The 23,695-nt window shown below is 57.1% G+C and overlaps 3 protein-coding genes across 19 annotated transcripts in view; 1 reads left to right on the top strand and 2 right to left on the bottom strand.

Moving 5' to 3' along the window:
* SLC6A9 (solute carrier family 6 member 9) overlaps positions 1-5,705 on the top strand; it is a 35,464-nt gene extending 29,759 nt beyond the window's left edge. For 5 of the 6 annotated variants that reach the window (XM_010371906.2, XM_030942295.1, XM_030942293.1 and 2 more), the window contains 6 exons: positions 575-812; positions 903-1,037; positions 1,146-1,245; positions 1,334-1,434; positions 4,164-4,334; positions 4,450-5,705. In XM_010371906.2, coding sequence (XP_010370208.1) covers positions 575-812; positions 903-1,037; positions 1,146-1,245; positions 1,334-1,434; positions 4,164-4,334; positions 4,450-4,644 — 940 coding nt within the window. In that variant the 3' untranslated portion in view covers positions 4,645-5,705. The remainder of the gene's footprint in view (positions 1-574; positions 813-902; positions 1,038-1,145; positions 1,246-1,333; positions 1,435-4,163; positions 4,335-4,449) is intronic. The other variant, XM_030942294.1, reaches the window with a different exon arrangement.
* On the bottom strand, positions 5,660-10,256 carry CCDC24 (coiled-coil domain containing 24). 11 transcript variants are annotated; one of them, XM_030942300.1, is made up of 8 exons: positions 9,882-10,256; positions 9,458-9,672; positions 9,245-9,361; positions 7,911-7,988; positions 7,046-7,100; positions 6,519-6,588; positions 6,333-6,411; positions 5,660-6,251 (listed from the first exon to the last, which is right to left on the bottom strand). In XM_030942300.1, the coding sequence occupies exons 1-8, from the start codon at positions 10,005-10,007 to the stop codon at positions 6,029-6,031; spliced, it is 963 nt and encodes a 320-aa protein (XP_030798160.1). In that variant the 5' UTR covers positions 10,008-10,256; the 3' UTR covers positions 5,660-6,028. The 11 variants fall into 11 exon arrangements, with proteins under 11 accessions (XP_030798160.1, XP_030798158.1, XP_030798161.1 ...); XM_030942298.1 differs by having other exon boundaries at positions 5,660-6,247; XM_030942301.1 differs by having other exon boundaries at positions 7,911-7,985.
* Positions 10,257-10,690: 434 nt separating this feature from the next.
* Positions 10,691-23,034, bottom strand: B4GALT2 (beta-1,4-galactosyltransferase 2). 2 transcript variants are annotated; one of them, XM_010371903.2, is made up of 7 exons: positions 22,702-23,034; positions 20,753-21,120; positions 20,309-20,544; positions 17,153-17,343; positions 16,808-16,930; positions 16,589-16,693; positions 10,691-11,560 (listed from the first exon to the last, which is right to left on the bottom strand). In XM_010371903.2, the coding sequence occupies exons 2-7, from the start codon at positions 21,066-21,068 to the stop codon at positions 11,410-11,412; spliced, it is 1,122 nt and encodes a 373-aa protein (XP_010370205.1). In that variant the 5' UTR covers positions 21,069-21,120; positions 22,702-23,034; the 3' UTR covers positions 10,691-11,409. The 2 variants fall into 2 exon arrangements, with proteins under 2 accessions (XP_010370205.1, XP_010370206.1); XM_010371904.2 differs by having other exon boundaries at positions 22,597-22,997.
* Between the last annotated feature and the right edge of the window lie 661 nt (positions 23,035-23,695).

Here is a 23,695-nt window from a genome sequence, read left to right as displayed (position 1 = left end):
TTGAGGTTCTGGGAATACTGGTTCTGGATAAAGTTGTTGGAGAATGGGGAGAGAGGCTTAGGCAGGAGAGAGAAGAGAGATGGGGACAGTGATGTCCCAGGGGTCTGTGAGGACTCAGGTAGCTCAGGCTCACTTAAAAATGCCCAGAACAGACCAGAAAAGGAGTTGGGGGCCAGGCTCAGTGCTTCATGCCGTAATCCCAGCACTTTGAGAGGCCAAGGCGGGAGGATTACTTGAGCCCAGGAATTCAAGACAAGCCTGGGCAACATAGTGAGACCCCATCTTTCTTTATAAAACATAAAAGAAAATTAGCTGGGCGTGGTGGCACACACCTGTAGTCCCAGCTACTTAGGAGGCTGAGGGGGGAGGATTGCTTGAGACCAAGAGGTCAAGGCTACAGTGAGCTGTGATAGCACCATTGCACTCCAGCCTGGGCAACAGAGTGAGACCCTGTCTCCCACCCCCCAAAAAATAGTTGGGGGCGCCCTTGTTCCTAGAACTTTCCCTGTCTCCATGTCTCCTCTTGGCCCAAATCGGGGAGAGGGAAGCTGAACTCTGTTTTCCTCCCCATCAGGGACAGCGTCATCATCAGCATCACCAACTGTGCCACCAGCGTCTATGCGGGCTTCGTCATCTTCTCCATCCTCGGCTTCATGGCCAGTCACCTGGGGGTGGATGTGTCCCGCGTGGCAGACCACGGCCCCGGCCTGGCCTTCGTGGCTTACCCCGAGGCCCTCACACTACTTCCCATCTCCCCGCTGTGGTCTCTGCTCTTCTTCTTCATGCTCATCCTGCTGGGGCTGGGCACTCAGGTATGAGGTGCAGGACGTGGACCGGAGGCTGGGGGAGGGAGGGGACAGGAACAAGGGGCAGGTCCCCAATCTGACAGCCACATCCTGCAGTTCTGCCTCCTGGAGACGCTGGTCACAGCCATTGTGGATGAGGTGGGGAATGAGTGGATCCTGCAGAAAAAGACCTATGTGACCTTGGGTGTGGCTGTGGCTGGCTTCCTGCTGGGCATCCCCCTCACCAGCCAGGTAAGAGCTGAGTAAGGGAAGGGCTGGCTCAGAGTTGCCAGGACGTTCAGAGAAGGGTGGGGGAGCCCGGGCTGCAGGCGCCTCCCACAGCCGCCCACTGTTCCCCAGGCAGGCATCTACTGGCTGCTGCTGATGGACAACTATGCGGCCAGCTTCTCTTTGGTGGTCATCTCCTGCATCATGTGTGTGGCCATCATGTACATCTACGGTGAGCACTCGAGCCTCCGGCCTCCCGTCACCCGGCCCCTGGCCCGCCCACTCTGTCTTGTGGGCCTGCTGACCCCTCCTCTCTCCAGGGCACCAGAACTACTTCCAGGACATCCAGATGATGCTGGGATTCCCACCGCCCCTCTTCTTTCAGATCTGCTGGCGCTTCGTCTCTCCTGCCATCATCTTCGTGAGTTCCCTGGCCGGCCCCTCCCTTCCCTTTCTGCCCCTTGGCTATCTCTTGGGACCCAGCGGAGGGAGAGTGGGAGCTCCCGCACCTGGCCGGAGCTCCATACCCATGACTCTGGCCTTTGGGAGGCTAAGGGAGGTTGGAGAGAGTCAGAGAGGCGTGTGGCGACTCAGAGCTGCCCGGGCCCTGGCCTCAGGTTAGGAGGGGAGTGCCACAGCCTGTATTTGACTGCAGACATTGCTCAGGCATTCCTGCCTGGCACCCTGGGGGACTCAGGAGTCAATACGGATAGCGTGTCAGCCTCTGCCTGCTGGCCTCATCTCCCATCCCTCTAGGGAGAGTGTTCTAGGGCCTTGGCTATGTGGTGGGAACCAGTGTTCCAGAAGCAGCCCAAGACTGGTAGACCAGGCTGTGAAATCAGATGTCAGCTCTACATGGGGGCAATCTGCAAGCCTTCCAGGCAGTGAGGTGGGCTGGCTTGGGTGGGGGGTGTTCTAGGTTTTATGAATATTCAACAGCTGAGAAATTCCCATCAGGGAGCTGAATTGGTGGAAGGAATCCACCACGGCAAGGAAGCAGGCACTTTCCACACACCATTCCCATGTAACCCGTGGTAGAGCTCTCCAAGGTGTCATTGTTATCCCCACTTTACAGATGAGGAAACTGAAGCACGGGGATAAGTAATTGGCCCATGCTAATTACACAGCTAATAAGAGGCAGAGCCACAATTCAAATCAGGTAGTCCAATTCCAAGCCTGGGCCAGTGCCACACTAGAAGCACCTCTGCAGGAGGGAGGAATGGTCCAGGGGCTAAAACCGTATGACTTGGCTCCTTCCTGTTTGGGGTGGGATTCGGGGAAGGCAGGTATTGACAGTGTAATGGTCACTCCACAGAGGACAGGCAGGGTCATCTCTGAGTGACAGTGAGAGGGCTGGCCCAGTGGCCCGGGCAGTGTTCGGAGCCACACTCTTGTCATGTTTAATGCCTCAGTGGCACAGGGGGCTAAGCACCAGACTTCCCCTGTGGCTCATGTTTCTGAATAAAGGCCTGTGGAGGGCTGAGGTCTCTACCCCATAGGGTGTGGGATGTTCCCGAGCCTGGCACAGGCTCTCCCTCTGGCCACTGGCCCAGCTTTGAAACAGGAGGAGTGCAAGTGGTGGTGGTGGGAGGCAGGGGAGGGCAGGCACCACCACCCCAGAGTGCCATGCCTTCTGGGGCAGTGGCCCAAGGGGAGCTCAGCCTCTGCGGCTCGGAAAGTCTCCCAGTATTCAGACTAGATTGATGTCCTGGGGAAAGACCAGGGGGCACCTGCCAAGGGCAGTGGGGAGGAAGGAGACAAGCACAAAAAGGATCTGTAGGGGCAGCCTTGGCTGGGATCTGGTGTCTCCACAAGATTGAGGCACAGCAGGTGGGGCCCTTCCTGTGCCCAGGAAGCCAGGCTGGAGTTACCTTTAGGGGAGCCTAGAGTCCTCTCCTTGGGGTAACTCCAGCCTGGCTTTCTGGGCTGTTGTGTTTTCTCTGGGGGCTTTCTTTTTTCATATTTCTGAAAAGCTCTTTTTGACAAACTCCACCCTTCTGTCAGCGCAAATGAGGGATTTGTCCACACGTAGGTCAGGATCTGTTCCATTTAGGAAACCTGTTATAAGCTCCCATCATGTGCAGCATCCCCGGAGGGTCCTCCAGTTTGGATGTGGGTCTTGCATTCTAGAATATGGCCCTGTGCTTCAGGATGGGGCTGGAACCTCAGGAGGAGGGTGCTGGGACACCCTCCCACCCAGGCCCTCTGGGTGACCCGCCAGCCACTGCCTGTGTTTCTGCCTCCTTTCACTCCTTTTGTTGCTGCAGCCACAAGTCTTATTTCCAGTCTCACTCATCTCTTTCCAAGGAGGCTCCCTAGAGCACCGCAGCCCGACACTCACCATTTCAGCCCGTGGAGCTTCCCCAGGCTGAATGTCCCTGTCTCCACAGCCATAGACAGGCAGGGCTTTGCCCTACCCTCTTTCCATCCTCCTCTGCCTCTCTGTACAAATCAGTTCAAATCAACACAAGAGACTGTGGCAGGCACTGTACTGGGCACTGCACCCCCAGAGTTGATGCAATTCCAGGAGCTCCCAGGTCTATGGGAACATTAAACCAAGCCACTCTAAGGGAAGCAGGTGGAAAACGCCGAGGGGAGGCCCTGCAGGAGGAAATGGGGGAAATCTGGGATGGCTTCTTGAAGGAGAGGGCACTGGCATAGGGTTTGACAGAGGAAGATGCAGAGGATGATTCCCCAGAATAAATGAAGAGAGGATGGGAAACACTGGGTGTGACTGAAACACTGAGGGTGGGGTAGTGTGGCAGGCAAGACAATTTGAGGTCGCACTTCCAGGTGACAGCCTAAAGGTCCAGGATGTGGCCTTACTTCAGTTGGCCAGGGGAAGCCATAGCGAGTCTTTGAGCAGAACTGATTGACTTCCAAAGGCAGCAGCAGCTCGACTGTGCTCGGCCAGTTCAGGACCGCGGCAAAGACAGACTTCCCTCCACAGAGCCTTCCTGCCCACAGTGCCCCAGTCCCCTGGCCCTGCCTGCTTCTTCCACGGCCCAGATGTTGGCAGCTGTCCCTGTTCTGCCCCAAATGCCCCTTTCTAGTTTGGGAAGCCAGAGAGGAAAGGGTGCTGGTAGAGGGATGGCCTGGGTCTGGGCTCTGGGCCGGCCTCATGCCCACTCCCACACCTGCCCCGTGCAGTTTATTCTAGTTTTCACTGTGATCCAGTACCAGCCGATCACCTACAACCACTACCAGTACCCAGGCTGGGCCGTGGCCATTGGCTTCCTCATGGCTCTGTCCTCCGTCCTCTGCATCCCCCTCTACGCCATGTTCCGGCTCTGCCGCACAGACGGGGACACCCTCCTCCAGGTGAGGGTGGGGGAAGGCTGGGTAGCCAGGCGAAATGGGAGGGGCCGGCTGGAAGGGGCTTAAGGGCTCCCCCCTGACGTGCCCTGCCCCTATGCCCCATGCCTACCTCATGCAGCGTTTGAAAAATGCCACAAAGCCAAGCAGAGACTGGGGCCCTGCCCTCCTGGAGCACCGGACTGGGCGCTACGCCCCCACCATAATCCCCTCTCCTGATGACGGCTTCGAGGTCCAGCCACTGCACCCGGACAAGGCCCAGATCCCCATTGTGGGCAGTAATGGCTCCAGCCGCCTCCAGGACTCCCGGATATGAGCACAGCTGCCAGGGGAGTGGCCCTACCCCCACCCCGTGCTCCCAACACAGAGACTGGTGAGGCAGAGGTCAGGTGTCTCCGCCTGCCCCCTGCCACGCCCTGGCCAGGACAGCTGCTGTCATCTTGGTCACTACTGCTAGTGCAGTCATTCGTGCTCGTGCCCCCAGTGTTTACACGTCCTTTGGATGCCAAGATGGCAGCTGTGGGGAGGGGTGGGAGTGGAGGGTTGCTGGGAGGTCCAAAGCACTTTGGAGGGGTCTCAGGCCAGGTCCCCAGCGGTCTGGGCGGCATTACGTGGCCTCTGATACCCTTATACCCTGCCCTGAGCTGAGGTTCTGGGTGGGCCTCCAGCCCCATGGCTAGTGCTCCTGCCCTCAGAGCAGACCCCAGCCTCTGCCAGGCACATTTGGCTCTTCCTCCCTAGGGGCAGGATGAGGGGCTGGGGGCTGTGCAGTGTTCCTTGTCAGGCTGTGCTGCCCAGCCCCGTTTATCTGTGTAATTATTTTTGTAAACGTTGTATTCTCTGTGGTTGCCACCTCTGCACTCCCAGCCTCGGGTCCAGTCTGTCTTCCAGGCCTGCTTGCACCTCACTGGGCTGCTCCAGGGTCTCTGCCCCTCATTCCAGCCCTGGCTGTCAGGCCCAGCCAGCAGAGGACCGTGACCCAGCAGCCTGCCCAAAGCATTTGTTTCTGGGGGATGGGATGGGGGCTGCTCCACAGGAGGTTTGAGCCCAGCGCCCTGGGGAAGGGGACCCTGCACGACACCCCCTTGCCCTTCCTCTCTCAGGCTAAAGGCCCAGTCTTCCCAAATGTGCTGCCCTTGTTCATGTGCCAAATGGCCCCAGCCCACATGCCCCTCCCCTCTCCGGAGCGGGAGCCCCTTCTGAAGTGTCTGAATCCCTGAAGTGTCCATTTGTCCGTCCTCTGTGCAGTGACAGCCCCGGCCAAGCCACCTCTAATCCTCTGTAGCAATAACGGTGCGCCGCCCATCCCTGCCCATCGTGCACCACTAAGATTTTAAAGTCCATAGATTTTAATGAAATTTCTATTCCTGTCTCTGAGTGGCTGCTGTGCTTTGTCTGGGTCCCCCAGGGGACAAGAGTCAGGCTGGAATGGGACCTCTGTCTGCCAGGCCTTTGTGGAGGCCTGGGAGGAGAAAGGCCAAAGGCCTTGATGATTGGGACCGATGCCCGGCCACTCAGCTCCAGACACCAAGGATCTGGCAAGGGGGTGGGGCAAGGGCCAGACAAACCAACAGCCTTGGGGTCCTGGCGAGAGCTCGTCCAAGACCAGATCTGAAGCTGGCTAGGCCAAGGCAGCTGAGGCAGCAGGCGCAGACGGGTGCGTCCTGGCAGAAGCCAGAGCCTACTCGGTGACCAGCCCTTTAGGCTGGGGCCTGGGGTGCTGCACTGGACATGGGCGTGGAAGCTGACCCTTCCCTGGGGCTGTACTGAAGCTGCCGTCCCCAGCGGTGGGTAGCGGCCTGGCCTCGAGGTCGAAGGCAGGGCTCCAGAGGAGGTGCAGGCAGGCAGCACTGGAGAGGTGCAATCCCACAGAGAGGAAGCAGGGGTCTGAGGCCCTGCATAAAGGACCCCAAGGGCCACTGCCTGGACAGGAAGGAGTAAGTGTGGGGGGTGGTGGTCTGATCCTTCAGTCCACCCTGCCCTGTGTCTACTGTTGTGGTTTACCTGTGGTTGGGAGAGACACAAGAAGGCCCCACAGACACCTGCAGCTCCTGCTCCATGGCCTTCTTCTGTTCCTTTAGCTCTGAAGGAGAGATTCGGCTGAGCCAGTGCCCAGCTCTTCTAGGGTGTGTACAAGTGTAGGGTGGGAGCAGGAGACTGGGTGTTCTGGGCCCTGATCTGTGTCCTCACCTGCCAGGGTGGGCTCCAGGGCTGCCTCCAACGGGCGGCAAGGCCTCATATACTCCTCTTCCAGGCAGCGCTGCAGGGAGAGGCAGGGAGAGCTGCGTCAGTGCCCAGACTTAAGGTAGGGGTGGGGCAAGGCAGGATACAGAGGCCAAGATCCCTAGGGCATGCCCATGTAGCCCCTTCAGCTCATCCACCGTGAGGGCAGCCATGTTCCCCAGGGAATACCAGCCTTGCAGAAGAGCTGAGTTTGGCAAGATAGTGGTGGGGCCTGTACCCAGACTCAGGTCAAGTAAGGAGGCAAAAGACCTAAAACGGTTGGCCCTGGCCTTAAGGGCTCAGTTAGAATCCGGGGCCTCTAGGATTTTGCAGGTGCACACAAGCATGTATCCCTGAGAAATGGATGCAGGACTCACACAGCCTGTACACGCACCTATGCATGCACACAGGTACATGGGCCTCACCCAGGTGAGAAGCATGAGAGTCTACGCTCAGCAGTGAGGCTCGGGGGAGAGCCCAGGGCCTCGGCTCACCTGCAGGATGGGGATCTCCCTCTCCAAGGTGTGACACTCCTCCTCCAGAAGGCCCCTGGGACATGAGGGAGCAGCAGCCAGAACCCGAGACATAGGACCAGGGCTCAGCTGAGTCCACCACATGGCCCCAACCTCCAGCCTCAGCAGGAGCCCCACCCAACCTGTCCTTCCTCAGCCCACACTGCCCTCTGCTTCTTGGTGGGCTGCCCCAGCATAGACTTCTGGCCCCCACAAGGCTCTTTCTGGGCAGGAAGTGTCTTCCCCTCACCTACCTCACCCTGGCAGGCATCCTTCTCTCTCCCGCACTTCTGCACTGTGATTCTACTTGCCTCCATCTTCCTTCACATCACAGCCCTTCCTCTGCTTAAAATCCTCTGTGGCTACCCCCAGTGTCAAGATATTTATATTTATTTTTAAAACAGGGTCTTGCTCTGCCACCCATCATGACTCACTGTAGCCTTGCCTTCCAGGGCTCAAGCAACCCCCTCTCACCTCAGCCTCCCAAGTAGCTGGTACAGGCGTGCACCACCATGCCCAGGTAATTTTTGTATGTTTTGGTAGAGATGGGGTTTTGCCATGTTGCCCAAGCTGGTTTCGAACTCCTGGGCCCAAATGATCCTCTTGCCTCAGCCTCCCAAATTGCTGAGATTATAGGCAGGCTCGGCCATGGCATCTGTACTTGGCTGCTTCCTGAAAGCAACCTCACTAGCTCTACAGCAGCCAGCTCTTTCCACCTCTCAGCCTGACACACATGGGTCTCCCCACCAAGTATGTTACCTTCCTCCTCTCTCACAATCCCAGCACGTCAAGATCCATCCCTGTCTCCACCCCTGCCTACACACATGCAGGTGCCCCTGGGCCTCACCTCAGGCGTCTGGCCACCTGGTCAATGTTGGACACGTTCAGTTGGTCCTTGATGATGCTGAGATCTCTGTGACCGCTGCTGGCAATGAAGTCACTATCACTCTCCCCATGTTGCTCACCCCAGGCCTTCAGGACCCAAACATCACTTCTCTTAGACAACTGTCTTTCTTTTCTCACAAAGGCAATATAATATAGTGCAGAGTAAGAGTTTGGGAGCCTAGTTTTGCAAATGAGCTCTGCTACCCTTCATTGTGTGTAACTTCAGACAAAGCACTTATCTCTTCTGAGCTTTAGTTTCTTTTCTTTTTGTTTTTTTTTTTTTTGAGACAAGATTATGCTCTGTTGCTCAGGCTGGAGTGCAGTAGCACCATCTTGGCTCACTGCAGCCTTGACCTCCCAGGCTCAAGTGCTCTTCCCACATCAGCCTCCTGAGTAGCTGGGACTATAGGTGTGCACCACCACACCTGTTCAATTTTTTGCACAAACGGGGTCTCACTATGTTGCCCAGGCTGCTGCTGCTGCTTTTTTTTTTTTTTTTTTTTTTAGAGACAGGGTCTTTGTCACCCAGGTTGGAGTACACAGGTGCAATCATAGCTCACTGAAGCCCCGAATTCCTGAGCTTAAGCAATTATCCCACCTCAGCCTCCCAAGTAGCTGGGAATCCAGGCATGTGCCACCACGCCTAATTTTTTTTTCACTTTTTGTAAAGATGGGGTCTCCCTGTGTTGCCCAGGCTACTCTCAAACTCCTGGCCTCAAGCCATCCTCCTGCCTCAGCCTCCCAAAGTGCTGGGATTACAGGCATGAGCCACTATGCCCGGCCTTTAATTTCTTCTTGTGCAAAGTGCAGACTTTGCCCACCTCAGGCTGTGTGAGGATTAGAATAAGAAGTTGCTGCCATCCACTTATGAATATTTTATCTCATTCAGTCCCAGCTGTAAATACCATTTGTAGCCATCCTCTTCAGCTCTCCCTGCCTCCCTAACCCAGCCCTCACTCCTGTTCTCTAGGCCAGAGGAGCAATCGCCTGCTGGACATGGCTTCCTTTCTTCCCTTTTCCTACAAAGCTCTTCTCTCTTTCATCTCCCTGAAAACTGCTCCTCATACTACAACATGCAGATCAAATCACTTTCTCCAGGAAGCTTTGCCTGTCCCCAGGCTAGGCAGGTGTTTCCTCTGGGTTTCAGTAGCCCTCATGTGCTGATCTCTATCACAAGTGGCGGTGGAAGTGGCCAGCCTGTGACTGGAACCTCCTGCATGGAGCCAGGTGCAACCCACCAGTTGGCTAGGGCCCTCTGCCAAGCAGGGACAGATCCCTCTCCTACCATCACCTTACCTGGGCCCACCACCTCTCATCTGGAATATCTCCTGTTCTGGCAAATCACACCTGGGCTCCTCCAAGGCAAAGTGCAGGACCCTGGGGCTATATTGGACCCAAGCTTGGGCCTGGTCCCTGCAGAAGGTGCACAGGAAGGAAGATGAGAGGCTCCTTTCTGGAAACCACAGAAAAGGCAACCCTGGCTCTTTGTTAGGGGCAGGGCTAGCCCACCTGGTATCTGGGGAAAGGACCCAGGCCCGAGGCTCCCACCTGCCCTCACAGATGGCTTTGTGGCGGAGACCCTGGAGCAACTGCCGGAGTTCCTGGCGCAAGAGGTCCTTTAGGAGAGGCGGTGGTGCCAGAAGAGAAGAGGGGTCAGAGATGGGGCGGGCGCTGGGGGCTTGAGAGGATCGAGCCTCTTGGAGCAGTGCCCGTAACATCGCCACCTGCAAGGAGAGCTGGGATACCTTGCGACTGGGGAGGGGAGTGACCGGAATGGTGGGGGCTGGGGGAGTGAGGGAGGGGACGGAGTCAAAGGGGAGAGGGCCAGGACAGTGAGATCCAACAGGATCTCGGGAGTTCCCCGGCAGGGCCAGGGACCCGCAGGAGGTGGGAAATCACACCCAGGGGCGTGGCCCACCTTCCCTCTCCCCACCTCCGCCCGCAGCTCCAGGCTCAGGTCCACCGCCGCCTCCCCCAGAATCCTCTTCACTTCGGGTCGCTCCCGGAGCGGAATGTGCTCCTCCACCAGCTCCCACAGCGAGGGGGAGTGCCGAAGCATGACCCACCCGCGCCGCCGTCCACAGCTCAGTCCTACAGGCCGCAGGTCAGAGTGCGGGAGGTCCCGCGGGCCCGCCGGCAACGTTCACCAAGCCCCGCCGCTCTATGAGGCCCGCCCTCTCCCAAGCCCCACCCATGCTCTGCCGCCGGTCCCCTCAGCTGGGATTGCCCCGTCCAGAACCGCCATTCCTTGGCGCGCTCTTCTGCCAGGCTTTTGGCCAACTCGTATGCCGCGGGCCCAAAAGCCAGGTAGTGGGAACCAGCGCTTTAGCCCCACCTCTTCCGCGTGGCCATCACCCGGGAAACCACGCCGCGACTCTAGGCCCTGCCCCCTCCCGTGTGTGGTCCGGCGGGCGGCGCATGCCGGCTGGGAGTTCAGACTTACCTCAGTGCTCCACCGAGCCTTGACCCCAAGCACTTTGGGCTCGGCCCTGGGCACCTTTAGGCCTCCGGGAACGTGTTAAGACCTGAGAAATCTGGGTCCACGGGTTTATTATTTCGTCGCCTCCACTGGCCCGGAAGCAGTGCAAGGACAAACTTCCCCTTAAGGCCGGTGGAAGCCTAGGCCAGGATGGCCCGGGTCAGGTTTACTTGTTGGGCCAGGTATCCCAAGTGCCCTTCCACCACAACACACTCAGGGTAACCATGTTCAGGGACCCGACCCCCACCCCCAGACAAGGGAGCTGCTCCATTCACGTTTTTTACTAAAGCACCCACACAAGTTTCTGTGCAATGTACAAACACGAGCCGGCCCTGGGGCTCCTGCCTCCTCTCTCAGGGAGGCGGGAACCAGACTTACTGATCCAAGCCCCACCTGCCTCCCATGCAAAGGCCAACCCCAAGATCCCAGGCAGTGACACCGCATCCCCTCTGGTCCCCTCCTGGGGCAGCTCCTCAGCAGGGGGCGCACCAAAGCTTGCCCCCTACAATGTTGAATGAAAAAGGTTTCCCCTCCCCTGGGAGCAAGGGGGTTCCCAAGAGCTGAGAATTCCCCCTGGAAGAGACACTGCCCCCTAGACATACCTCCCACCCTTCCAGGCCCTAGGGGACTCAAGGGGGGAAACTGAGGCACAGAGAGGTGGAGTGATCTAGCCCAGGCCACTCCGCGAGGCAGTGCAGGGGCTGGCCCGACCCTGACAGTGACTGGGGCTGGGCTAGGGGTAGGGGGTCAGGAAGGAGGGTTGACTCCAAAGAGGGCCACACTTGAAGAGCCTGCCCAGGTAGGAGGCCCCCAAAGTGGGTTCTGAAACTTCCAGGTATAGCTAGGGGGCTTATTGAAGACCCTCGGAAAACAAAGTCCACAGTCTCAGTCCTGGAGGTCCTCCACAGAGCAGCTGCCAGCCAGGCTGTGGTCAGTCCTCTGGCAGGCAATCCTCGGCACCGAGAGCCTCTGTCCATCAGTGTCAGCCCCGAGGGGGCCACGACGGGGGCCGCCCAATGTCCACTGTGATATTGGTGAAGAGTGGCTGCCGAGACACCTCCAAGACCTGGTACCGCACTGACCCAATGCCGTCCCGCTTCATGGTCAGCTTCGTGTTTTGAATCTTGGTAAACCTAGATAGGATGGAAATGGTCTGTATCAGGGCTAACAACTGTAAACTACAAATAAAATCCTACATCCCCCAATCAACTAAATGGACCCCCTTTTGGCCAAGGGGACCCCAGAGAAACCTTAAAAACAGGGTTTCCAGCCATGATGGGAAGGGACGTCAAACATGCCTTGTTATACCCACTCCCTTTTTTTTTTTTGGTGACGGAGTCTCGCTCTGTCGCCCAGGCTGGAGTGCAGTGGCCGGATCTCAGCTCACTGCAAGCTCTGCTTCCCGGGCTCACGCCATTCTCCTGCCTCAGCCTCCCGAGTAGCTGGGACTACAGGCGCCTGCCACCTCGCCCGGCTAGTTTTTTTGTAGTTTTTAGTAGAGACAGGGTTTCACCGTGTTAGCCAGGATGGTCTTGATCTCCTGACCTTGTGATCCGCCCGTCTCGGCCTCCCAAAGTGCTGGGATTACAGGCTTGAGCCACCGCGCCCGGCCTATACCCACTCCCTTTTGCAGTTTAGATACAACAAATGACCAGGATTAACGTCAAAACAGAGATCACAAGACTGAGAGAATGCATTCTTTGTGTCAATAAGATACATAATTATAAATAGGATCTAAGGCCATGCCAGGCAAGGGTTAAGTCATGCACCTCTGCACTTAAAGAACAGACTATGCGCTAACTGCTGCAAGGATTTTCTTTTTCTGTAGCAGCTAAACAAGTACTGGACTTGAGATAACCAATATTAGAACAATTTGCATAATGTGGTAATATATTAAAGCTAAAAATAATAGAAAAATATTTGCAGCTCACCCACTGCCAGATGCTGACCCCTACGCCCCTGTTCCACAAGCCGTAACTATAGCTTTGGTGGGACAAGAGACTGATTTCAGTAACTTTCTCCTGATAAGACCATCGGCTGTGAACTGGTTCTAGCCAGTTTACAGAGGCTGCACACTTGAGTACTTTTGTCTTTTTGACATATAGGGCCTAACTGCAATACATTTAAATATTAAGTCTCCACCCCAAAGTGAACATGGATGGTATATAACATGCATGTTTGTTCAATATGCATATGTCAGGATCCCCTCCATGAATATTCATAGCTCCTCCAATAACCTATTGACCAATCCAGTCAACTAAAATTCCTATCTCACTCCTCCCTCCCTCGAAGTGCCTGTTAAGGCTTTGGCTGGAGGCTCTGCTTCCTAGCCAATCGGATGGCCAGCCTGCAGGTTGTAACCCTTTATAAAGGAGAAATAAAGTCTCTTTTTCAAATTTGATGTAGTGGTTTTTTTTTTTTTGAGACAGAGTGCAATGGCGCCATCTCAGCTTACTGCAACCTCCGCCTCCCAGGTTCAAGCAATTCTCCTGCCTCAGCCTTCCGAGTAGCTGGGATTACAGATGCCTGCCACTGCATCCAGCTAATTTTTGTATTTTCAGTAGAGATGGGGTTTCACCATGTTGGTCAGGCTGGTCTCAAACTCCTAACCTCAGATGATCCGCCCACCTTGACCTCCCAAAGTGCTGGGATTATAGGTGTGAGCCACCTCATCCAGCTGATCTAGTGATTTTAAAGTTACCACCACCAAACCCAACATGGGATCTCTGTGGCCTAAGCTTAAGCCATCCTGGCTCCTTCCAGGGTTGACTTGGCAGGAGCCCTTCTGCTCTTGCATTGGCCCTCAAAACAGAGATCTCACCTTCTTCAGTCAGAAAACAGAAGTCTGACACTCTCACAAATCTCTCAGCTCAGACTTTTTTTTTTTAAAGACAAGAGTCTTGCTCTGTTGCCCATGCTGGAGTGCAGTGGCGCAATCTCAGCTCACTGCAACCTCTGCCTCTTGGGTTCAAGCGATTCTCCTGCCTCAGCCTCCTGAGTAGCTGAGACTACAGGTGCACACCACCATGTCCGGCTTTTTGTTTTGTTTTGGTTTTTTGAGATGGAGTCTTGCTCTGTTGCCCAGGATAGGAGTGCAGTGGTGCGATCTCAGCTCACTGCAACCTCTGCCTCCTGGGTTCAAGAGGTTGCCTCTCAACCTCCTGCCTCAGTCTCCAGAGTAGGGGGGATTACAGTTGCTCGCCACCATGCCCAGCTAATTTTTTTGGTATTTTTAGTAAAGATGGGGTTCACCATTTTGGCCAGGCTGGTCTCAAACTACTGACCTCAGGTGATCTGCCCACATTGGCCTCCCAAAGTGCAGGGATTACAGGCATGAGCCACTGCGCCCAGTCTTTTTTTTTTTTTTTTTTGTATTTTTAGTAGAGACAAGGTTTCACTATGTTGGCCAGGCTGGTCTCGAACTCCTGACCTCAAGTGATCTGCCTGCCTTGGCCTCCCAAAGTGCTGGGATTACAGGCACAAGCCACAGTATGAGGTCAGCTCAAGACCTTTCTATGCCTGAGACCAGGCATCCCACAGGCATCTCAAGCGCAATCAGATGCATCATTTTTACTCCCCACGCCTGTGCCATTTTCTCTGTTCCTCGTTCTTTAGTGACTTTTTCGCCAGCTATTTATTGACCACCACCACGTGCCAGGCTGTGCTCTAAGCACCAAGGCTACCGCCATAGCCATGACAGGTGGGGTCCTTCCTCTCAGGGCAAGTTGGGTTCTCTAGGGGAGGCAGGTAACAGAGAAAACATCGGAGTGCTAAGAGAGACAAGAGGGCATATGTGACATTGAGCTGAGGGCAGGAACAGAGCACTCCAGGCAGAGGTCAGAGCACATGCTGACCCTAAATTGGGAAGATTTTGCACAGCTGAGTGGCTAAACCTGAATGGGACACCTGGAAAAGCAGACTATTAGCCTGGAGGTTCAATTACACCGCGCAAGGGCAGGGCTCTAAGTCAGAGTGAGCAGTTCATATTTTCATTCTCACAGAATGAAATGTGTAAAGGCTTTAAGAAATGTTTAACCCAGTTTGGGGGGCAAGCCATAAACAGGGAAACCAGTTAGAGGCCACTGCAGTAGTCCAGGCAGGATCCCAGAGGTTGAACTAGGGTAAAGGTAGTAAAGGGGGAAAGCAAATGGACTCAAATGTTTTAGGGGTGGCAGTGATACAACTTGCTGATGGATTTGGATATGTAGGGTGAGGAAAAGAATAATCCAGAACTCCCGGATTTTAGGCAACAGCAACTACGTAGAGAGAGTTCACAGCGTTTGTGAACTCTGAATTTGGTATCAGGCTGGCTGGGAGAAGGGCCTACAGGGTGTGTGAAATGTAAACAAGAGCTTCCTGACGCTGCTCTGTGACTTGTGCTAAACTTTCTGGGGGTGGGAGACTCAGAGTCGTCATACCCAATCCGTGAATCCAACATTCACAGAGTTCTTTAAGCCAGAAACTTCTTGCTATCTTGCTGCCTCTACAACCAAGCCAGACATGTGTAATTGATGGTGGCACCCAGGCAGGCTACTCCTGCAACAGGACCAAGGCTCCTGGCGTGTACTGTGGAGCTCCACTCCTCCCCCAGGTGCCCTGAAGCCCGTCTTCTCTTGGTCTCTTACCCGTTTCCTGCTGACCAGTTTTCATCAGAACTGCTTTTTCATCAGCTCCCTGCACTCCCCAGTGCCTCATGCTTCTCCGAGGCACCAACCCCACACCAGGGCTACAAACCACCTCCCCCACTCCTACCCCCTGTGTTCAGAGTAGAAAAACCCTCCTGCTCAAGCTGGAGACACAGCATCTCCATCCCCAGACCCTGTCCCACCATGCTCCCTTGGACTCCTTAGATTCCTTCAGGCCGGGCTGACTATCTCTCCTGCTCCACCCAGCGGCTATGCCAGGCTTTCGCCTTCCTAAAGCTCAAACAGTGTGCCTTCCAAACACAAACCCCACCCCGCTTCTCCCTGCTTCAGGTTCTTCCATGACTCCCCAGTCCTCTGGGACAAAAGTTAAACTCCCATCTGGTATTCAAGACCCCTGACACTTACATGGTGAAAGGGCAACAGAAGAAAAACCCCTAACATCCAGACCTGACTTTCCCTCCACCCCACTGTCACTATCAGCCTTCAGAGATCTTAAAATCAAATAGCTTCAGACTCTTGGCATGTATCATACACGTTCATATTCCAGACACTTCCGGATATGATTTCCCCTTATCCGGGCTGGTTTCCTCTATTAGCCTGGGGAATGTAACACTGTGCCCAAGGCAGGCGTGAGGCAAATCTTTGTTAAATGAGTAACTATTTCAAACTCCAGTTTACCATCACCTCCTCCAGGAAGCCTTCCATCACCAATCCCTCTTCTGCCAAGAGAACACCTTGCCTTGATCACCTTGTACCATAACTGCCTGTTTCTATAACTATTTCCCTGCCTAGAATGAACTTTGTAAGGAAAAGCACAGATTGGGTATGACTACTCTGGGTCTCCCATCCCCAGAAAGTTTAGCACAAGTCACAGAGCAGCCTCAAGAAGCCCAGGAAGCCCTTGTTTACATTTCACACACCCTTTAGGCCCTTCTCCCAGCCAGCCTGATACCAAATGTGGCTACTTCCTAAGAGATACACCCACCTCCTTCAATTTCAGAGGGGTGGGCATTGTGTTTCCACACCCCCTTCCCATCCTGCTCAGGTCCCCTTTGTCGGGTCCATAGGAGCTGTGCCCAGCACCCACTGGCTCTTGTCCTATCTGTCCCAGCAGGGGTCCCACAGGTGCACAAGTGAGGTCTGCGAGGGCACCAACAGGAATGCAATCTACTCAATTACTATTCAGGCCCTGACATTAAATTCTAGTCACCTCTAGGAATCAGGCCAGGGGTAAGTGATATTGGGCTGAGGCTGGGCTGGGGGTTGGGGGACAACAATCAGGGGTACCAGCAGTCACCTCTAGGACTCAAGGGCCTTGGATCACCTCAGGGAATCAGTGGCACTGGGAGTCACCTCTTTGGAGTCAAGGATGCTTGGAGATCCCCCACTGGGGGGTCAGGCATTGGGCAACATGGGGTTAAGAGCTGGGGATATTGGGAAGTTGCCTCTGGGGAGTAAGGGGTGAGGGTGCTGGGGTCACCTCTGGGGAGTAAGGGTGAGGGGTGCGGGGGTCACCTCTGAGGGTTGGGTTCGTTATGCTTGTCGCGGTCGTGCTTGATCATGCGGTAGCGGCCGATTCGGATGTCTGGGCGTGAGATCTTCATCCCAGTCAGGGAGATCCTGAGGATAGGGTTGGACAGACTAGAACAGGCCCCAGGAAGGGCAATGAACCCCACCCAGTCTGTACCTCACCCCCCACCCACCCAGCCTATTCCCCATCCCATGCTTACTCACCGGTTGAAGATGTCATCATCCTCGCCACCCCAGCCCCAGTACTCATTGGGGAAGCCATTGATTCTCAGAAACTGAGCCTTACTCAGGCCTGACACACCTCCAAAGTAGCCAGCATAGGGCAGCCTGTGGCATGGGAAGTCAGGTGTCAGTAAGGGTCCCAAGGAGACTCCAGGGGAAGAACCAGAGACTGGGTTGGGGGGAATGTCCAATGGGGTCCAGGGAGGATCCAGCCTTGCCAGTGGGGTCTGGGCTGGGGCCAGGAGCAAGCGGGGCCCTGGGGCTGGAAGTGGGTCTGTGTCTGGTAGGGGCAGGAGGGCTGGGTCTAGTTGAGAAGACAGCCCTCACCGGAAGCCAAACTTGTCCATGGCAATGGCAAAGTGGCGGGGTTGGTCGCCGCAGCGGTATAGGTTGCGGTCATCCATGGGGACCAGGTCCACATCGCTGAAGATGAAGCAGTCATAGGCGGCATCCTCCTTCAGCGCCTCTAGGAAGCCCACGTTGAGCAGCTTGGCCCGGTTGAAGGTGTCCTCACCATGCTGGGTGAGGGGAGGAGCAGATCAGCTCTGGGCCTGTGACCAGCAAGCACCTGCCCTTTGCCACTCTCCAGAGCAGTCTCTGGGGATTTACCAGCCCCCTCGCTGCCTGGCTCCTCCAGGCTCTCAGGATCTAGTCCAGCTTCTCGACCGGGATCTGGCCTGCAAAAGCCTTTCACATGTGGCTCCAACCTCCTCTCTGGCCACTGCCCTCATATCCTGAGGCCCAGCCACACAACATCCCTCAGCAGCCCCAGAATATGCCAGACTCTTCCTTGCCTCCAGGCCTTGGGGTTAGCAGTACCTGTGTTTGTCACACTCAGGGCTGGAGCGGCTCCCCTGACCAAACTTCCCCGCCCCAGTACACTTATTCCTTCCTTTCCATGGGCTTCCTTTATGCCAATACCCAATGACAACGATGGGTGGAGTTCTCATCTCATTCGCTCATTCAAACATGCCCTGCGGCTCTCTCTCCTTTGTGCTAGTGGGGATTCTGGAGATGGCCAGTCCTGGTCCCATTCCTGTTGTGTATAGAGTCATGCAGTGAGACAAACAACGAATGCCCCAAATGACCAGTGTCTAAGATGCAGGAGACATGGGGACTGCGCCAGGAGCCTCAGGCTCCCTGGAACTGCATCCAGCTGCCTGGGCAGCCTCTGAGACCAGGACATGCCTGGGCTAGAGTCACTTGTCTCTCCAACAAAATGACAAGCAGAGGGCCTACAGGCAGTCACAGCCCAGTGAGTCTGGGGTCCCCTGAGAATTGGGGCTGCAGGAGTCCTGGCCATGCAGGCCTAAGCACTAAACTCTGGACTAGCAGGGAGCATTCAATGGGAGAAGCTGACCCCTGAGCCCCTGCCCCAACCCACAGCCTCCAGGCTAGAGCCAGAAAGCTTCCTGGAGAGGGGGTCGGTGAGCGGCCTTTCTGGAATGAGTGGAGAGAAAGGCCCTCCTCTCCACCAGCAAAGCCACTGCTGGAAGAGGTGGGAGCTGCTCCCCTCTGGAACCCTGACCTGCCCAACCCCACCGGCTCTCTTCCCTCCCTCTCCTGCACCTCCTCTTCTCCCAGCCCTTGGAGAGACCGTCACTTTCCTCCCAGCTCATCAGCACTCCTTCTGACCTCTCACCAGCAAGGAGCCCTGTGTCTCTCCCACATGGCTCATAAACATGCTCAATCCTCTCCCATCTGAAAAAACAAACCTCCCTCCAGCCACCATCCTACCTTTTGCCTTCCCTTCTCAGCAGGAATTTTTTTTTTAAAGAGTTGTCTCTAATTGGTTACTTCCATTTCGTCAAATCCGATTCCTTCTTCAACCCACTGCAATCTGCTTCCGCCCCCACTATGCCCCTGAAATGGCTCTCGCTGGGCCCACCTTGTTGCTAAATCCACTGGACGAGTCCTGGTCCACATCCCTCCTCACGCCCCCACAGTGCCCATGCAGCTGCCATGTCTCCTTCCTGACACTGACTGCCGGATTTCCGGGATCCCACACTCCCCTAGGTCTCCTCCGGCCCTTCTGGCCAAGCCGCTCAGCCTCTGTAGTGGCCTCTTTCTCCCTCCATCCCTGAAGTGTTGGCTTCTTCCTCTCATGCCCCTTGCTACCTGGCAGGTCAGACGTTGTTGGTTTTAGGGACCAGACCATCTACATCCTGGTGCTCCCAGATCCCTCTCTCCACTGCAGACCTCCCTTCTGGGTCCAGACTCATTTGTCTAACTGCCTGCTAAACATGTACTTCCCACAGGCACTCAAACTCATCACACGCAAGAAAGGCTTCAGAGTCACACTCCCCCAGAGCTGGCCCAGCTCCTGTGTCCCCATCTCACTCACAGGCACAGCCATCCCCACAGCCAACAGCCGAGGCGGAAACCCTTGCGCTGTCCTGACGTCGCTCTTTTCTAACTCTCCACTACTTGCGCAACATCCCCACTTCTTCCCCGCGACTCCCGCCCCACTCATCCGCAGGGTCACAGCCTCTCTCCTGGGCATTGTCCTCTCTTCCAGACAGGCCACCTTGCCTCTAATCTCCCCTTTCCATCCATGCTCCATATGCAACCAGAGCAACCTTTCTACAAGGCAAACACGCAAGTCACTCTCCCCTTATAACCTTACATGGTGCCCTGCCACCTTTGCGCTGGACTTACTGCCAGCATGCCTCCCAAGACGCTTCTCAGTTTGACCTCCAACTCCTCCAGCCTCATCTTTGCTACCCAGCCCACATGCTGGACATATAGTCCATACCTCAGCCAATAATTTGTGAACACAAGGCCAGTTCTCTCACTGGGCCTGCACCCTCCAGGTCCCTCTGCCTAGAATGCTGGCTTCTCTAGACCCTGATGCCTGTTCATCCCTCAAGACCCATCTCAGCAACTGCTTCCCAACCCCAGGGCTGGGCCAGGGCCCTCTGTGCTTCCACGGCCCCCTGCTCCACCTCCACTTGCACCCCATCATACGGGAGGGACCCAAGTCCAAGACTAGGAGGTCTCTGTGGTCGGGGGGTGGGGGGGACCTGCATCAGAAGTCCCTTCTGGGACCCAGTGGCCAGTCCTAGCCAGGCCCACCAAAAGCCTTAAGATGCTGAGCTGAGTGCCCTGGCCTCAGCTGTGGCTGGCACCTACCCCAAAGGGTTCTGCAGGCTTCATCCTTCTTTCAGGGTCTAACTCCCTCTCCTCAGGGCCCTCAACACCTCCTCCTACAGCATACCCTAGGCCTGCACCACCATGGGGTGAGGCCTGCCAAGGCTAGAGAGTGGGGCTCAACCCCTTCTGAGACCATGCACACCCCTGCCAGTGTGCATGCCAACATTCACATGCACACACTGTGTGCACACATTCCTGTGCACAATGACAAACACAGACTACCCATGCCCAGGTACATCCACATGTCCACATGGCCATGGGCAGACAAGGACCCACAAACGCCCCAACCCACATATACACCAACAGGCACATGGGCCCCCACATGGGCACCTGGTTGATGACATAGACACCGTAGCGCAGCCGCTGCCGCCTCAAGATGGGGTGTAGATAGTGGAGCCAGTAGCGCAGGTGGTGTTCCCGGTGTCTAAAGGGGATGATGACCGCCACCGTCTGGGCTGGGGTGCAGTCGGGCGGTGTGTATCGGCCACCCATGAGCACGCCTGGGTTCTCCCTCTGCACCCGCTCCAGGGGCATGGGTGAGGTGAACTCGATCAGCAGTCTGCCCACTGCAGGCAGGACAGTGTCAGGAATCAGGCCAGAATCCACAGATACCAGCCCCCACCCTCAGCCTGGGGGTGGGCTAGGGAACCCCAAGAATAGCCCTCTTACAACAGACCTGGACCCTTGGCACTCCCATGGGTCCGGATGCCATTTCTCTAGTCAAATCAATAAAACACTGTTTCCCCACAGGCAGGCCCTACCCTCCAGGCTCACCAAGACCAGGTGGCGAGTCAGGACAGGGTGGCAGCATAGGAGCCGTAGGACCGGGCCGGGCACTGGGGACCTCAGGGAGCCCGGAGCTAGACGCGGTGGCGTTGGGCCGGGAGCAGTTGCTGCTGCTGCTGCTGCTGCTGCTGGCAGCTGGGTGGAGAGCACGGGCAGGGCCTCGGGCACTGAAGCGGCTGAAGAAGGCCAGGTGCTGGGCGTAGACGTCAAAGTAGAGGATGACGGCCACGAGGAAGTGCAGCAGGCAGAGAAGGAGCACAGCCTTGCAGACGCGCTCCAGCGTCCCCCCCAGCAGTCTGCTCATCCCGCAGGCGGCCGCTGGCCCGCCCAGTGGGCCCGGGCATCCGGCTGCCGGCCTGAGCAGGGTGGGAGGGAAACAGATCCAGCAGGTCAGGGCAGGACAAGCAAGGCTGCCCACCTACCTCCCACCCAGCTGCCCACAGTCGTGGGCCACACCTCACACTGACCTGCTCATACCCTTTCCTGTTCACAGACTCACGGACTTACCTGCAGACACCCAGGCACAGTTCCCGGCAACTCAATACTCACATCCTCAAGCACACCCCACTACTAAGCCACATACAATTACCTTCCTCCACCTCACGGACACACACACTCAGGCACTCACCCTTATTGCACAACTCTAAACACACTCACGCATTCCCAGGAACACAGACATGTGAACTCTGACCACACTGGTTTGTACCTAAGCATGGAGACATGTTTACCTATAGACCCCCATGTGCCCCTGTGCCTCTGAGAACAGACACCCCACAGGGCAGCATCCTTAACCCAGAACTCATGGCTTTGGGAAGAGGGAAGAAACGGAATACTGTGCACCTACCATGGAGGAGCACCTTATACTCATGACTGCATTTAGTCCTTCCAGGAGCCATGGTGGGAAGTGGTTTGGTCATTCAGATCCCAGGCCAGGCCAACTGCGACCAGGCTGGGAAGTTGCCCTCAGCATCCAGGGGGCCCAAATACAGACTGGATGTCTACAGAATCCCTTCCCACTGGAGCAAAACGTCAAAATATGGGGCAGGGCAGGGGACACCCCTCGCTTAAGACCTCAAAGCCAGCCCCTTGGGACTGGGACCACGACTCTGGGCCCTGTCCAGCACAGCTGGTTCTGATTCCCGGAACGGGATGCTTGGGCCTGGAGACGGGCACAGCACCGGGCATGGCAGGAAGGGGTCTTGCCTGGGCGACGGCTCCAGCTGTGGTTCCAAGAGAGCAGCAGCCACTTCTGGCAGTGCTTCAGGGAGCAGGGCGAGTCTCACAGGCACACAGAATCACAGGGACACCCTGGTCCCAGCTAGTCACCCACACTCAGACACACAGAGAACTACAGTCACAGACACACCCGGGTTGACAGTAACACACGAAGTCCCACACTCACAAACAAAGCCACTGCTCCTGGACTTCCACAGCCATACATCCAGACTCCCAGGCAGCTCACATCCAGACCCACGTGCAGACATTCCCACTCTCCCTCCAGCGCAGGGGTTCTGGGTCAGGCTGGTGGCCAGGCTGAGGGGTGCGTTTGGGCGGGGCTGGCAGGCTGAACACGTGGCACCCGGGGAGGGGCAGGCAGCACAGTCCGGGTGGGTGTGGAGCCTGGGGGCAGGGGAAGTGGGTGGAGGGCAGAAGATGAGGCAAAGGCCAAGGGGAAACGTGTATGGAACGCCTCCCCGCGCCATGAGGCCGGGGCGAGCGAGGACAATGAGGGAGGCCGGCTGGACGCGGGCGGAGGAGCCCAGGAGGGGCGCCGGGGTGGGGGCGGGGTGGGGGCAGCCAGGCCAGGGTCTAGCCGCCGGCGCCTCTCTCACCGGCTCCTGGGTTGGGATCTCGGGGCCGCGCCCGGGGTGCCCCTCGCGAGGCTGGGTCTGGAATCTTGGGGCCCTGGGTGGGGGCCGCGCGCGCCCTCCTCTCACCCGGCGCTCGGGGCTCAGCAGGGGACGCCGCTCCAGCTTGGGCAGGGCTCCCGGCTCCGGCGGCTGCGGACGGTTCCGTCCCCCATGGCCCGGCCCCGCCGCCTCCCGCCGCCCGGTCAGCGGCCACCGCGGCCCCCGGGTCGCCTCCCGCCGCCGCCGCCGCCGCCGCCGCGGGCCATGGAGCCGAGCCGCCCCGGGGGGCAGGGCGGGGCCGGGCGGCCGGGCAGACCCACGGACCGGCGGACCCACGGACCACAGCGCCGCCGCCTCCCTCCCGCGCTACGGCGCCTCGGAGGGGCAGGCCCGGCCCGCGCGCCCGCGCGCGCGCCCCCGCGGCCCCCGCCTCCAGCACGCCCGCACCCGCCGCGCGCCGCTGCGAGCCCGCCCTGCCGGCGGCCGAGCCCGAGCGCCCAGGAGGCACGGACCCCGGAGCGGAGGAGGAAATGGGTCAGGCTGGTCCAAAGGGTGGGCTTAGAGGTCGGACCGGCGAGCGGGTGCAGACTGTAGAGTTCTTTAGCGGGGAGTGGGGATTGGATTGGAGCGCGAACTCCCCAGGAAGGGGACCTGGAGGTTGGGCAGACTCAGGCTGGGGGCTAGGGATTTGTCAACTCTAATTGGACCAAGATTCAAGGTCGGCCAGCAGAGAGGGGGCAGGACCCTTAAAGGCGTGGGCTGGAGGTGGCTGGGGCTTCTACGGTAGCCGGAAACAGGGTCAGGGAAGGAGAAAAAGAGATTGGACAGGGGTGGGAGGAGCTGCGGGCCCTAGGAACAAGGATCAGAGTACAGGTTTCTGGGAGGGGCTGCTACTGGAACAGGACCATCACTGAAGGCAGAGACCACTGCCTGGGCTCCAGGCCTCACAGGGACGGAGATGATGGTCCCCGAATGTACAGCCAGGTAAGTAGATGTTGTCAGACAATTGGGGCATTGTGGTCAGAGCCCTGAGCAAACAGGCCTAGAAGGACCACAGGCACAAACACACCCAGAGGCCCAT

The sequence above is a fragment of the Rhinopithecus roxellana genome, chromosome 12 (assembly GCF_007565055.1).
Source record: "Rhinopithecus roxellana isolate Shanxi Qingling chromosome 12, ASM756505v1, whole genome shotgun sequence".
Taxonomy (NCBI): domain Eukaryota; kingdom Metazoa; phylum Chordata; class Mammalia; order Primates; family Cercopithecidae; genus Rhinopithecus; species Rhinopithecus roxellana.
The sequence above is the reverse complement of the archived record's forward strand: the minus strand, read 5'-3'. Positions and strand labels throughout refer to the sequence as shown.